The sequence below is a fragment of the Embiotoca jacksoni genome, unplaced genomic scaffold (genome assembly GCF_022577435.1).
Source record: "Embiotoca jacksoni isolate LCO1_2020_lvr unplaced genomic scaffold, fEmbJac1.0.p SCAF_23, whole genome shotgun sequence".
Lineage (NCBI taxonomy): Eukaryota > Metazoa > Chordata > Actinopteri > Embiotocidae > Embiotoca > Embiotoca jacksoni.
The window spans coordinates 8,464,074-8,479,938 of NW_027185374.1; the positions used below are offsets into that span (position 1 = coordinate 8,464,074).

General features: G+C 40.7%; 2 protein-coding genes across 2 annotated transcripts; one reads left to right on the plus strand and one right to left on the minus strand.

Annotated features, from left to right (window-relative positions):
* Positions 1 to 842: 842 nt before the first annotated feature.
* selenoi (selenoprotein I) lies at positions 843 to 13,807 on the minus strand. Its single transcript, XM_069158609.1, has 10 exons — positions 13,573 to 13,807; positions 10,563 to 10,631; positions 9,934 to 10,042; positions 9,371 to 9,445; positions 7,200 to 7,462; positions 6,220 to 6,328; positions 6,091 to 6,139; positions 5,818 to 5,998; positions 5,519 to 5,698; positions 843 to 4,170 (listed from the first exon to the last, which is right to left on the minus strand). The coding sequence occupies exons 1-10, from the start codon at positions 13,627 to 13,629 to the stop codon at positions 4,063 to 4,065; spliced, it is 1,200 nt and encodes a 399-aa protein (XP_069014710.1). The 5' UTR covers positions 13,630 to 13,807; the 3' UTR covers positions 843 to 4,062.
* A 78-nt stretch (positions 13,808 to 13,885) lies between these two features.
* Positions 13,886 to 15,641, plus strand: ost4 (oligosaccharyltransferase complex subunit 4 (non-catalytic)). Its single transcript, XM_069158610.1, has 3 exons — positions 13,886 to 14,171; positions 14,998 to 15,135; positions 15,518 to 15,641. Exon 2 carries the CDS (start codon positions 14,999 to 15,001, stop codon positions 15,110 to 15,112), a length of 114 nt encoding a protein of 37 aa, XP_069014711.1. The 5' UTR covers positions 13,886 to 14,171; position 14,998; the 3' UTR covers positions 15,113 to 15,135; positions 15,518 to 15,641.
* The last annotated feature ends 224 nt before the right edge of the window (positions 15,642 to 15,865 follow it).

The following is a 15,865-nucleotide window of genomic DNA, read 5'->3' on the forward strand; positions in this document are numbered from 1 at the left end:
TTTGTCTGACTTATATTACTTATATGACTTTTACACATTTTCTTGAAGAAATCACAGTGGTGCAGTGGTTAGTGTTGTTGCCTCCCAGTCAGAAGGTTCTAGGTTCAATTCTTGCTCTTGCCATGGCTTTTCATCGAGGATGTTAATGTCATCCTTTCCCCGGCGAGTCTCGAACTTGGAACCTTCTGAGTGGAAGGCAACAACACCAACCACTACACCGTAGATCGCTCTTCATTAACATGTTTAAAAGTTATACAAGTCACATAAGTCAGACCGCATAATAATAAAGGCAGCAAAATGGTGCAGTTCCAAGCCAGCGTTGTCATCTCACAATCAGGAGCTTCTGGGTTCGATAGGGTGTCTGGAAGTTAGTGTGGAGGATTGTATGTTCTTGCTTGAATGTAATGTTTTACATTACAGACTACATGAATAAGTTAGTCATCCTTATTATGGACGACATAGTTTACTTTAAGGTTATTAGTTTTGCAGGAACATGAAAAATCCACATAGAAAATCCCAGGCGGGAATCAAACCACTGACCTTTACACTGTGAGATGACAACACTGACAGATGCACCACTGTGTTGGCTTCCATGAAATGAACGAAAGCCATACTTAGAGCACGTAGTCAAAAATATGAAAAAAACTATATCATGCTATATTATGACATTTTTAGCATATTTCGGACTATAGTATGACTTATCTTTCATATTTCGAACCACATACAACAGTATGACGTCGTCCAAAATGTCATAAATTCAATTCAATGCTGCTGTCTAAAGGAACTGAAGGCTTTCCTCAGCCCTCTTCAATCAAGTTCACAATTCTGGTGAAAACAGGAAATTAGTAAAAGAAAAATCTGTTTTATTTGTTTCCGGACAGTCTTCTTTCTTTCATTGGTTAAATACAACATCACGAGTAGCCACATCGAAGCCCTGGTGTTTGCCTGGGCAACTTTTTACAACAGCTTCATTGATCCAGGGGGCAGAAATTAAGACCGTTTTAAAGAGGTAAGTGAAGCTGGGGAACACGCTACAAAAAAACGCCCAGAAAACTAGCTGTGAAAATTAACATAAGTAAGAAACTGAAGGATTTATCTGCCAGCTGCACAAAACTCTTGTTTCACTGAATGGCACAATTTTTTTTATCTTCCAGCTGACATTTGTCTATGACATGAAATGAAATCCCTTGTATGTAGCGTTGCTTGTCGTGTTTGCAGCCTGGAGGGGAGGTCTTTACATCCACAGCTTTTAACTCCTTTCCAAATGATCACAGAGAAAAGACCTACAGCTGATCCGATCAGCTAGTGAAGCAGCAAAAATGAAAAATGTCTACATTTGTTCAAAGAAACTCCGTCGACAGATTCAAGCGCTGCTACGTAGACAGCTTTGTAACGGCTGATTTGCCTCACACCCCGGTCATCAGACCTCATGTCAGGTGAAATCTGCCGACCAGACTACAGATCCCATTTGTAGTTTAAAAAATAAAAGGGAAGAAATAATATATGTATTTACACAGATATTCACACATACAGCGTATACACTCATACATAACCAGACAGTGCATAAACCCCACCAGAAACACAGTTCGCTCTTTAGGTGAAGTCTCAGTCACAGTTGTTTCCACATCACAACAATCTACAGTCACATATCAATGGCTTTATTAAAAAAAAAAAAAAAAAAAAAAAAGAAGAAAAAAAAAAAAAAGCATCATCAAATCAGTTTTAACTATTATAATGTGCTTATGACTGCTTACAGGCTTTCCCTAGTCGCAGCATGGAGGTACTGCAAACCACAACGGGCTACTTAGCTGGGTGTTATGGCAGTTACAGATCTTTATGTTCCCCCCAGACATACAGGGACACTACAAGCTTGTGTCTGTGGTCTAAATGTTCAATAATCGTTTATGTACAAAACTTCTGGACAAGCAGTTTAAAAAAAAAAAAAAAAAAAAAAAAAAAAAAAAACGCAAAATGAAGATGCAAATAAAAACGTTTTTCTCCCCAGTGTATCGAACATTTCCTATGTACCTTTGAATTAAGCATCCCCGCAATCTACTGTATATGAGATGATTATCACTGGGACTGGACATTCGTATTCAGGCGGATCATTTTTCCTACATTTCACTGAGACCCAGACACGACACTGATTGTTTACAGCTGACCGGGTCCACATGATAGGTAAACATGAGAATCAGAGTCCTGCCCAACCACATTCTGGACTGTTTTATTCCTATTTCTGTTTGAGGATATGGGATTAAAAAAGGTGAAGAACACACTTGTGGAGCAAGTCATCGACAATCTCTGATCTGGAACAAGAAAAGTACTCGCATGTGGACAAGGCTGGTCATTTCTCAACAAGGCTAAAAGAGGATTCGAAAAGTTTCGAGGCTGAGCTCAAAAAAAAAATCGTATTTCCTCCAAGGGGATTCAGATGGTAAATAAGTCTCATCGTATTTGGCCTTTCTATGAAAACCAGTTCGAAGTTCTGCAGCCACGTGTCCTTCACCTCGGAGACATAGTTTGAATCACACACGAGGAACAGTGTTTACCAGACTGAAAAAAAACGACAAAAAAAACAACATGACAGATCATCTGTCAGACAGTATAAAAGATGTGATAATATGAGCGAGAGCAGGAAAGTGCGACGCCAGGCGGTGTCGTAGCGTTTGCGGTGTCCGGTGCGGCGTCTTGTTCCCTCAGAGTGAGTCCGCTCCGTTGGCGGTTTTTGGACGCACTCTTCATTCAAGCGCTGCTCAACTTGAAACCAGACACCATTGCCGTGGCAGCAGACAGACCAAACCAAAAAAAAACAACAACATGAATATGAACGCAAGAACGAATCAGCATGAAGACACGACACCTCAGAAAGGAGGGCGAGCTGGGAGGCCAGTGCACGGACAGAGGTCAAAGTGGAAGGTGAGTAGAGGTTACCCTGGTCAATTCTTGCCCCGGTTAGTCAATATTGAAAACTCTGCTCATGACGAGGGTCAGCACAGAGCAGAATGGGAAATTCGTTAGAGGGAAATTTAGCCAATGTTTGACAGGTGTAAAGTATTTCAATTTAGTTTGAAAAGAAAATGCCCCAAACCTCTTTAACACATACAGTTCATATATATATTTTATATATATATGTACATATATATATATATATATATATAGCTATTAACATATATCACAGAGATTTCCAACTGCAAATCATCCAGTGATTAAAAAAAGATGACTGAACCTTTAAATGCTGGGCACAGCTGTAAATGTGAGAGCCACACAGGGCCAGAGTTCTGAGGTTTGGTCAAGTTTGCAACAACACTACTTGAGGCATTGCTGTTAATATCATAAAACTGAAATGGCGTTTCCCCAAGGCATATTATACATTCATAATACTATTTGAGTACAACTGTGTGGTTGGTGTTTGTATTGCAATACCTGCAATGAAATGTCAATTATCTGCATTAAAGCAGAATAATGTGTCGGTGTGTGTGTGTGTGTGTGTGTGACTGCTTGTATGTGTCACTTTGTGAGGACCAGTGTGAGTTTTAGACCTTGGGAGTGGGGACTTTTTGTGTGGTCCTCACTTTGGTACAGACCTTACTAGATGGGCTGTTTGTGTGTGAATTAGGTAAAGGGTTAGAGTTAGACTTTAACTTGTCGTAGTTGAGGTTGGGATAGGAAATGCACTGGGGGCAGTGACAGTCCTCACAAAGATAGAAGTACAAACTTGTGTGTGTTTGTCTTTGCATGTCTCGTCTGGGCTCCTGTCCTCATGATTGAAGCACATTTCCGTAGGAAACAATTGCACCTCATTGGCTCGACCAAGTTAGCCAATCACCAATGACGGAAGCCAGAGCCCCTGGGCCCAGCCCATCGCCGAGACCACAGTTCGGTTAGTTAGTTGGTTGGTTGGTTGGTTGGGGAATGTGTGCGAGCATGTGTTTTGTGTTTGGAGATAACGGAAAAGAGGGCCAGAGTCCATTCCACTTGCAGTGTCCTCATGGATGGAGGGGAGGAGATGCGATTTCCGTGGTGTTGAAAGTGAAGTGTCGGTAAGCCGAGGAGGGGAGAAGCCTAAACCTCTGCTCCTTTCAAGCTGATTCGTTCCTCCTCCTGTCAGTCAACGTTGGGCTTTTTGAGGGAGAAGGCGAAGATGCTGAAGTGGCCACTGAGCTGTTGTACCTGGCAATAAAAGAGAACAAAACATTTCCAATTCACTGAAAATCATGGATTCTGCAACATTTAGCATTACAGGAACAAAACAAAAATTCTGAAGTCCAGCTTCATCTTAATAAATAGTTACCGCTTCCACTGTATGTAAGCCTGCAAACCATTAAGACAGGGATCGACAATTTATCAAAGCAGTTTTCAATATGTCTGATCAGAGGATCATCACTGACAACTGCAGCTGCTGAACCCCTTCCCAAAGACAAGAAGCCTGAATTATTTCATATCAGATTATAATAGACTCATCTCTCACCTTCCCATTATTACATAAATAGTCAAAAAGAAAAGAAAGAAGAAGCTGTTTTTATTCAACTTTGTAGATGTAAGTAGCCATCTGGACAGATTTCAGTCTGGCCTCTGACAACATCGCAGGAGTTTGCATTAATAAAGGTTCTAAATCACATTTTTCTGAATACTAATTCAGGTAACATATCAATCCTGCGCTGTTTGATCTGTGCAGCCTTTGATAACGAGAACCACAAAAAGCTACTTGACAGACTGTAAAAGAGGGTGGGTTTATGTGGTACAGTCCTCTATTGAAAATCTCCAGCAACACTTGCAGTATATAGAACAACTTTAACGTTGTCATGGTTGATGATAAATCTTAGCGGCTCACCATTATATGTGGAGTCCCTCAAGGTTCACTTTTTGGGCAACCGTTATTCAACCTGGATACGTTTCCTCCGGTCAAATCGTGCATAACCGTAACATGTCTTATCATAGCTATGCAGACGACACTTTGCTCTTTCACCAAATGAATGCAGTCCAGTAGACTGTATTACTAAGAGCAAGTGCTATGCTGTTCTCCTTTGGCTTTAATTGATTGGCGTTTTTATTTTGTGCTTTTTATTTCAATTTATTCCATATTCGTTTAAATATAATTTCATTGATTTTTATTTTGGTGATAATGACTTTTGTTTCTGAAGGTCCTGATGCTTTTCTTAGTCATTGTGAAGCACTTTTGAAAGACCCTGTTTAAAATGTGCCATGCATGTAAAGCTGCCAAGCCACGGAGTAAATTCAAATAATCATCATTTTATTTGAGGTACCTGAACCGCCTCTAAAAGCTGCAACTCCAACTCCTGACAGTGTTGATAAGCAGGACAAACCAGTGGGCAGGAATCAACTTCACTTTTAGAAGGTTTTAGAATACCAACACACACCTGTCCCGCTTCACGTCATACAGCACCTTTCCCTCACATCACCCTCTGCACCTGCCTTTTAGGTTTCCTGCCCGGGGAGGGGTACTTTTTTACTTTGAAAAACGTTGTAAATCGAGTACGTTTTGTGTGCGTGTTCTTACCACTGATACGCCGTAGTGTATGTGTGCTAGTATAACAGCAGCTGTCCACAGGTAAAGCAGTAGCGTCTCGTTGGCGACGACCCCGGTCACGGATGCCAACACCACCACCGTCATGGGCAGCAACAGCCAGCTCAGCGGCTGGCACCGTGTGTTACTCATCTGACACACAATCAGCTTACACTGAAAAATAAACACAGGCACAGAAACATGGGAAAAAAAAACAACAACAACAAAAAAAAAACCACACAACTACAGAGCGTGGGTTTTGTGAGATTGGTGAAAGTGAAGGAGATACTCACCGTGACATTGGCGAAAGCTGTCCCCACCATGAGGTAGAAGATCCTGGGCTGCAGCTCCATGATGTCGGATGGAGAGCACACCACCCAAATGGTGGATAAGACAAAGAGGAGGACGGGAGAAAGGAAAGGCAGGAACGCTTCGTAGAGGCTGCTGTGCTTCAGAGTGTTACTCCGGTGAGCCCTGCCAAAAGGGTGGTTGAAAAGTTCAGAGCGCTGAGGAAAATACAATTAACAAATCAAATAAAAAAATCCCATTATATAAAGTGCACTTACTTCAGGACATTGTAGAGGCTCATAGGTAAGGTCACAGTGAAGGAACAGGCTGGAAAATAACAAACCTTAATTTCAGTAGCTGCTTTATCTTGCAAATGAATGGATTCAGAGTGACTAAACACAGCTCACCAATGATCATAAAGGTGAAAAGGTCTCTATAGAGAAAGTGCCACAGGATTGGCTGGTACCAGGTTTCCACGCCCACTACAGCAGTGACTAAGTAAACAAGGGAGATTGTCTGAAAGGAGATGGGACATAAGTCATTAAAAGGCCCGGTTGCAATCAACCATTATCTAAACCCCTCCCCCAAACAGGTGACTGTCCAATCATAGGTTATCAAAAGAAATACTGCGAGAGCAAAACCGCACGAAATGGATGAAACTTGTTTGTGGTAAATTGACTGCAACTACATAACACATTTATACCTCCTTTTTATCACTCTCACACACCAATGGAGACAGACATGCCATGCGAGGTGCTCTCCTGCCATTGGGAGCCACTTGTGGTTCTAATGTCTCCGGCTATGAATATTACTGTGGTGGAAGCATAAAAAGCACAACTCTGTCCAGCTCATGATTAATTGTGTTTTTTTCAATCAAATGAAAAATAACATTTTGATTACATTATACTAATTTAGAGCTGCAGCACAAGAACAATATGATTTCTTTTTTTTATATCCATGTCTTCTGCCTGGGATATGACGGTTCAGCCTCAGTTTTCTTGCATGTTTATCATGAGTACTTATTCAAAAGACAACTTAATGAAAGTTTTCCTCTTAAAAAAGTAAACCCAAATCAGCTGGAGAGGTTTTTTTCGAGGTAAATTTAGCGAGCTACAGCTGGGAGCAACGGCTGTCACGTCAGCTAACAAATTTGACAGCTACAAAGAAGCAGCTGTTTGTTTTGTCCGAAATCCAGTGACTCACTGTTTAAGAAATAGACATGTATTTGATGGTAATTGTAATACTGGCTGTATTGTGAACTTATGTATCGTGAGGAAAAACCAGAGAACACGCCGCAGATATAGCAACAGTGACTAAGGAAGGCGGGGCTTCAAACAATTAGCTGGCTTTATGTTCAACTTCAAAACGTGTTTGTGTACGACCTTACCACTTGGCTGATGTCGTATCCCCAGGGCAGAAACAAGATGCCAGTGTTATATTTCTCCCAGTGAGACAGAATGAAGGAGAACAGCACCACCCACAGTATGTAGTAAAGCGTGGCCACGCCCACTCCGCTCTCCCCACGCCCAAATATGGAGTATACAGTGGCCACAAAGAAGATGCAGGCCCAGCTGTCCAGACCGTGGTCAAACAGCTCCCCTAAAGGGGTGGAGGAGTTGGTGCGGCGGGCCTGTTTACCATCGACACCATCTGTAAAAAAAACACATAGAAAGACAAGGGTCAATATGTACAGAACATGCTTATGGGGATAGCTACAAACAAAGTCTACATCTCCCCCAGCTACAGCTTCTACCCACATTCACATAACTGTTCAAAAAGTCAGTCACATTCCTACTTCCCACCACTGAGTTCAGTGTCCCAGTGAGCTGCTCTCAGTTCAGCCACATATGGAAGTGTTCTGGCACATCCTCATAAGAAACACCCCTCAGATAGTTTAATGGTTCACAAAAGCACACGGCAACAGAGTTCATGTCTACACACACACATAGAATATCTGACAGTCCAATAAATCTGCAGTTTTTGACTCCAGTTAAGATTCTCTGACTAACAGCCAAGATATGAGGGGATCTAATGTCCTCACTACCTTTGTTCCTGTCACACTGTCGAGAGACTTTGCTCAATGGCTAAAACATGCATGCTTTATGTTCCACCTTGCTCTGTAAACATTTCTCTGTTAAAGGGAGTAATCCTGCTCGAGAGAATTGGGTGGAAAGCACTGAGGATGTGACACAATCGCACAAGAATGTTGCATATTACACATATCACACACTTCTCAAGGGCCTCTGATGATCACAACAAATGTTAAACATCGAGGCGACTGTGTACAGTCAATCGTATGAGTTGAGAGTCAACTGAAGGTGTTTCAGGATGCTTCAATGTGATCGTATTCTACATCCACAGGCTGAAGTGCTTCGCTCAAAGCAACTCGCACAGAAGCTGTAAAACGACGGCAGCAATGTTGATCAGCCTTCTTTACCTATGAGACACGTACTTAATGTTGTCTTTTCTTGAACTGTGAAAGTCAATGAAAGCCAATCACATACTGCATTTGTTCAAGTATGAGTTCCTACGTCTCAGTGTATTTCTTAAATCACACAGAAACTGTTATCGAAATCTTGACAACGAAAGCTCGCGGCACAACAGTGTTTTTAAGTCAGCCGATTGATAATGTGGTCTCCTGTACATATTGGTATATGTTTTTACCTACAGAATTTTACTTTGATCGTGAACAGAGGAATCACAATTCATTACATTCCAGGGTTACAATTAAAACACGTGCAGCATCCAAGCGTTTATTTGTCACGCCATCTACAGCCTCACTATGAGCATGTTTTCCAATGTTTGGAAGTTATTATATTTATGACTGACAGGCATTTTTTAAATATATATTGTTATGATAATAGTCCAATATTACATAAAAATGCTGAGTTTTTGCTCAAATAACAACTCCCACAGCACATAAGCCCACCAGAAACAAAAGAAAACCCTCCATTTATCTGGCAGACACTTTTGTGCAAAGCCAAACAATGGTGTAACTTTGATCACTCAGTGACAGACGTGCATTTATAGGAGCGGCCACGCTCTTGTGGTCCATCTAAAAATAACTAAAAGCATGATCAGGGCATAAAGTAGCAAACACACTCTCGATGAAAAGAATGACCACCACAGTCAAATAAATTCACCCCTCCAGGATGTTAAAGAGACAGATTAGTACATCTTCATCTCATTCTGGTTATGAATAGTCAGATACGCTTGCACTTCCAGATCCCCTCCGGACTTCGTTTAAAGAGGACGGGCTTATAAACAAGTTATGATGTCATAAATCAGTCTCACATGTACACAGCTTAAACAACATGTAAACAAGATTGAGGCTAAACACAGACAAACAAACGGTTTTCCGGGGTCAAAAACCGAACAGACATCATTCTGTACAATAAATGTCCAGGAGAAGCAACAATGTTCACAAGGCATTTTTGAGTCGAGGGGGACTTTAAAGATTTCAAGAGTGACTGTGCTTCACCCTGAGCCTCTCAGAAAGCCAGAAAATAACAAAACAAAACAAAACCCAGCAGAGAGGTCAGAGAGGTTAGAACTCACCGAGGGTATAGGCTAAGAAGTTGAAGATCCCTGCAGCAACCCAGACCCAACTAGGCACGTGTTCATGTCCTGCAGCTGAGACACAGACCATGTAAATATACAGAGCACCACACAGAGACACACATTAGCACATTGATTTTCAACTTTTCTGACTTAACCTAAATAAATCTGAGACTGACAGTAATGACTAAACAACTCAATGGAATCAGACTTTAGGTGAAACCATTTCAATGTGTGTACAGCTGGATTTACCAATTGTTGTTGAATTCACGTGTACAAAACGCAATTAGTAAGATAGGAAATCAGATACGACAGAGCAAAGTATCTTTATAGTTTTGTTGCTCACGGTAACAGCTCCTTGTATGTTTCTAAAGGACACAATGGGTTAGTGATTACCTGACATTTTTCACTGAATGATGGACTTTGCCTTTTACAAACAAACAAACATTGACGTGTCTGGTTCTCTGGTTCTCTGGTTCTCTCTCTCTCTCTCTCGACCGCTGCGGTGGATTCAACCAAGTGTGTTTTAGGGCAAAATAAACTGAACAACGCGAAGGACCTACTAGAGGCGGTGAAGTCAAAGTCGTAGAAGGCCAACATGAGGAAGTTCAACACGAGGAACATAAAGCCTGTGAATGTAATGAGGTTTGGAGCCAACCATGTTGGTAGAAACTGTTGAAGGAGAAACAAAACAAAAAAACAGAGGGAATAACAATCAGTAACATATCACTTAGCTCTTACATAATGATATAATTATAGTAATGACAGATTAAATGATTGGAAATTAATTAAGGTTATAGTATATTATACACTGACTTTATGAAGAGTTACATAGTTGTAGGGGCAGGGAGGATTTTAGGGACAGGGATATGTGGTTCTTAAAAGTAATGTGAGATTATTGTTAGGTGGAGACTGACATTATAAAATAAAGTCTTGATACAGTGAAGTTAATAAATGTTAGTGCCCATTATGGAAGAGATAAACTGTGTATTTTATCAGGTATATGGCTGCATCCAAAACAAGACAAATTTCTCTACAGTCCAAAACATGTATATGCAATCAGAGAAAGGGGAGGTGTTTGTGGTGGTAGTGTGTCAGGCTGCCTCGTTACTGTATCACAGCAGACAATTGGAAACTTCATTAATGATGCAGCTCGCACACTGACACACAGAGCTGACCCGGTCTCTCTCACCTTCACTACAAAGTTCCAGAACGGATGCATGACGTAGACCGACAGGGGGTTCGAGTCCACTGCGCTGTACTGCAAAAAAGACACACAATTTTACCCGTGAGGGTTGAACACGCGCAACTATTTGATCAATTTCATCTCACTCCAAGTAAAACCAACGCAAAGGCCACGTGGCCTCACATGTGACATGTGAAGAGAATAATTTTGGTGCCCTGTCGTCACGCAGATCAAAACAAACCTGATTCCCGTCTCTGTAACTTTATCCATGCGTGACGAACACGTGTGCCTGCTGCAGCGTGATGTATCCTCTCTGGTGTTCATACAATTTTAGTAGCGTGTAAAGCTGCACTCTGGATGTTTTGCTATGCTAGATTTTCACTTTGAAGACCGGCACGGATCTATATTTCCAGTCGATTACAAAAGGGTCCCACAAAAGAAGGAAGCTCTTCACAGCTCAAATTAATCACTACTGCATTTACTGTAGTTATACTGCAGGAGTTTATGCTACAACAGGCAACCATTGACGCAGATCAATGTTACTACACAGCAACTCTTTCTTGTATGTACACGTGGCTGGCACAATCGATTATTTAATCCATTAAAAAGATTGGATTTTAAAAATAAATGATTACAGATTACTGCCATCCTGACAATACTCAAACACACATTTACAGTGGACAATGATAAGTCATGTGCAATGTCAAAAAAAAAGTGTTCCTTAAAATAAGCAAGAATATGATTAATCATCACCGCGTGCAAGAAGAGAAACCATAATTTACTCCCTTATCTTCTACAAACACGTGTACAAATAAAAAGCACAGTAATGCACTGACACGGAGACACAAGTTATTTTCACACCAGAGAAGGTGGCTCTTCAGTGTGAAGTGTGACAAAGGCTGTAGGAAGCACAGAGATGGAGGAACTGCCTTAAAAACAAAGAGCGAGCCCATCAGTAGCAGATCTCACGTGCTTCCCACTTGCTTGCTCCTGTCCGTACACATTTTTTTTTCACCTTTCAGGAAAACAACCACAGTGTCAAAGAGAGCCACGGGGCTTTCATTCACTGTGGTTTGTCATCCTCCGCTGTCATCCAGCGACCCGATGCTCGAGGCACAGTAGCTGACAGTCGGAGGAAGCCACTTGAAAAGCAATTACCGGAAAAAAGGTCTCTCACGGTAAACAGCTCAGAGGAGGCGTTGCGTGGAGTTACGAGACGGGCACTCGGAGGAGCGCGGGTCTCTGTCAAGGCCAGTTGTCCATTCTGCAACCACATCTATATGTGTCTGGCTATATTGACAAAAATATTAAAATGATGTCGAAACAAGCTTGTGGAAAATAACGAGGATAATTAGCACATGGCTTAATTCTACATACCTGTCGTATTTGTTTCTGCAGTGTCTGCTATCTTTTTTTTGTTCGGTCGTTATGATAGGTTTGCATATGTGCAACAAATTCTGTTAATATTGCCATAAACACTGGTGTTACAGGCTGACCCACACTGGACACTTTTCTCTAGTTTTTTTTTTGTTTTTGTTTTTAAGACAAATGACACTCTTGCTTACTTGAAACTCTGGGATGGAAAATGAGAATGACACGTGGTTGAAGTCAACAAGCGCAAACGTCACGATGCGATCTGAATAACTCCTCTGGTCATTATCATCGCTTGTTCTGATGAAGTGTATTTTCAAATGTTTTTTTTTTCCTTAAAGTCTCTGGCGGACAATTCAAATTCTAATGTGGGTAAGAGTTGCATGATATACGTGTATTTACGTTTTTATAAACACCTTAGTTTGAGAAATAAAGCATTGTTTATTATTATTATTTGATACAATTTAAACATTACACTTGTGGAGATGTTGCAAGTACGCATGCATCCCAAAGGATTGTATTTCTTGAAAGGCCTTTGTTTTGTCACTGTTGAATTTGAATAAATTAGCATTGTTGTTTTATTTTAATCCTGATAACTTAAATATGAATTTATAATATATGATATCTTATATCAGCATACTCTACACACGCCACATATCATAATGTTGTTTTTCTGTAAACTTCAGAGATGCATTAGATATCATACTGGAAAAAACAAAAACAAAGACAACTCCAGTGCCAAGAGAAATAACTGCTCATATCAAAACTAAATCGAGATACATGAAATAACTTTCGCTTCTTTTTAAGACACCACATGAGCGGACTCGTTGTAACTCGCTGATGCTCATCTTCACTGGAATTAAACGCACTCTGAAAGTCACGTTTACAAAGAGTCGGTCGTGTTTTAAACCCGTTAACCCCACGATGTCACGGTCACCGAAATACCTGTCGACACCGGTTTCACATGACAAGTCTCCGTTGTTTCCCATCGCTGTACTGGTTCTAATTTAGTGGTTCCCTCCTCACTTTATGCATCACAGCCGTGTCCTCGGGTCGCCTTTCTTTCAGCGGTTGGCAATACTGACAAAACATTTACGTGCTGGCCTTCCGATACAAAACGGAAATACACAGAGGGAGACTCTGAAATGTGCAACAAAAAAAAAAAAAGAAAGAAAGAAAAGGAAATGAAGCAGAGAAAGAAAGAGTCGCTAGCTATTAGCTCATTTGCGCCAATGTAAAGCGCGACATGGTAAACAGTGACGCTTCCGACCTGAACTTTCAAAACAAAAACAACTGCTGAGAAACATTATAATCCAAATATTGAAATAACACGTGTACCGTTTGGTATGTTCAGTCGACCAAACTTACGTACGCGGCACAATCATGGTGAAGCTGAAAAAGTCACGACTAACTCCTCTCAAGACTTGTGTTTTTTTTTTTTTTTTTGGTGTGGAGTAATTGGCCAACATCCGGTTATAGACTTCAGCCAACTCCGGCTACATTGACACATTTTCACAACAGGGAAGCACCCTGCAGATCGTGACAGCTAGCTGACACACACACACACACACACGCACACGCACGCACACACACACAGAGCTCAGCGGCTAACTGATAGCACGCTATTACAATGTATTCATCATACCTTGTATTTATCGAAGCCCGCGAGCTGCTCCTGAGTGACATATTCGTAAAGAGCCATGGCGGTGCGGTCTGGCTCAAACGAGGAGATAAATTAATATCTCTTCCTTTTTGGAAAAACGCAAATCCCAACGTTAGCTGCCGAGTCGAAGTACCATCGAGCTTAGCCCACCGTCGTTCACGCCGGGTGAGGTGATGTCGAACCATCGGGGCCACTCCTACGGAGCCCCTACCCCCGCCTCCGGCCCTGGTAACCTTAACCGGCGCTCACTAGCGCCCCCCTCAGGCCCGGATGATAGTGAAACGGCCAAGAAACACCAATGCGATTCTATTGACTGAACTAAAAGTAAACCGCGTTCATTAATTACGGTGTCATTTGCGAAAATTAATGAGATAATAATACTATTTTGCCGCAGTGTCGTGTCTAGCTTTTATTTTTGTTATTTGATCAGTGAGGTCTGATCTATCAAATCTATTTCTATAGTACTCTTAAACGTGACGCGTCTTTCCCCGTCAGCCGGAAGTGAGATTGATTTTCTTCTTTTCTTCTGAGCAGTCGAAGTATCGCTCAAACAGAGATTAAAAACCTAATTAAAGGAACATGTAAGTAGTAGCATTACCTAAACTACACTGCGACTTATTTAATTTTAGGAGCAACGCTACGTTGCTTATAATTTGTAGTCCAGCCAGTGTTAATAGTTCGCTAGCTAGTGTAGCGTTACACAGATTGACGTTTCACTCCCAAAATGTACAAAAAATAAAATGAGTTGGCAGATTGATTTACAACCTATGAATGTTACTATTACTCTGATGATTGCCTGAACTACATATATATAAAAAAAGCATATGCAAATTAGCAGCTACCGACAAAGTGTTGGTGTTCTGTGGGTCAGAAATAATCAGCGTCGTCCCTGGTGTTATTTAGGTGCTTTAGTTTATCGATATTAAAAAAGCAAATTATGAAAAGTATCGCTGCTAAATATGTAATCTTCGTTTCTTGTTTTGGAGGGCATTTGCTTGTCTTTCAGTGCAATGCAAATCTAACATCTAATGTAGATCAAAAGTATTGTGATATTGTATTTTGTCAACACACTTACAATTATTATTTTATCATTGAGACTGTTAAAAAGTTCTCACAAAATGTGTGTATGCATAATGTTCACTGTCATGGCTACCTTTCACTTTCTCACGATAGTTAAATTCATGTGAACAAGTGAAGGGTCCTAAAACCTGTTCAGATATCTGAAAAGCAGTAAAAAAAAAAAACAACCTCATAGAGTGGCCAGAGATGATGCGAAGTAAACATAACTTCAAAGTAAATCAACCAAAACTTGATACCAGAACAAAACTCCCTGTACTCCCATCATCCACTGGTCTAACATGATTTCTTTTCTTCCTTTCCTTCCCTGTGTCTCCTCATCCTTTGCAGAATGGTGACAGACGTGCAGCTGGCCATATTTGCCAACATGCTTGGCGTGTCCTTGTTCCTGCTGGTTGTCTTATACCATTATGTTGCTGTCAATAACCCCAAGAAGCAAGAGTAGCGTCCTTCAACATGATTGGAGAGGTGAGTGCATTTACAGTTTGGTATGATACGTTTTCTTTCTTTTTATTTTGTGGTTACCACTCTTAATCATGCTCCCCACTTCCAACAAATCAGGCTTTTTAACTCGATGCTGCATTGCTGCCTTATTGAATGTTGTATTGTCCCTTCTACAGATATGCTTTCAATGAGTGAAAGCAACAAGTGTAGTGTTTTTGCTGGTGTAAATTGCACAGAAATAACGGTCCTCAGGGCATAGGTGATGATTTGACACTTGATCACTGAGCATAAGTTAAAAATATGAAGGGATCATACTAAACCTAAACCACACTAAACTAAACAGACCTTTTCTTTCATAAGTTTATTACCTGTGAACCCACTAAAAAAAAATTTACTTTCCCCACAGGTGAGATGGGAATCAAAGCCACCACCTTGGAAACAACATTCCTGTCATCAAGTCCTCTTTCCAAGAGATGAATTTCTTTGTTTGCACAATGGTGTTCTTTTCTAATAAAAATGAGTAAATTCTATTTGCACTGATGTTTCAGTAAATTCCTTAAGATAGTCGATATGCACGCACACACTCTGTTAGTTATTGTAAGTTCAAAATACATGGAGTTTATTTCAAGTTATTTATACTTCACTTCCAACACAATGTTCTCAGTCACAATCTAATTTAGTAAAAAAAACCACCAAAACATTAAAATACTGTATGAATATGTCTGGTTATATAATAAAGGACTTGTTCTCATTG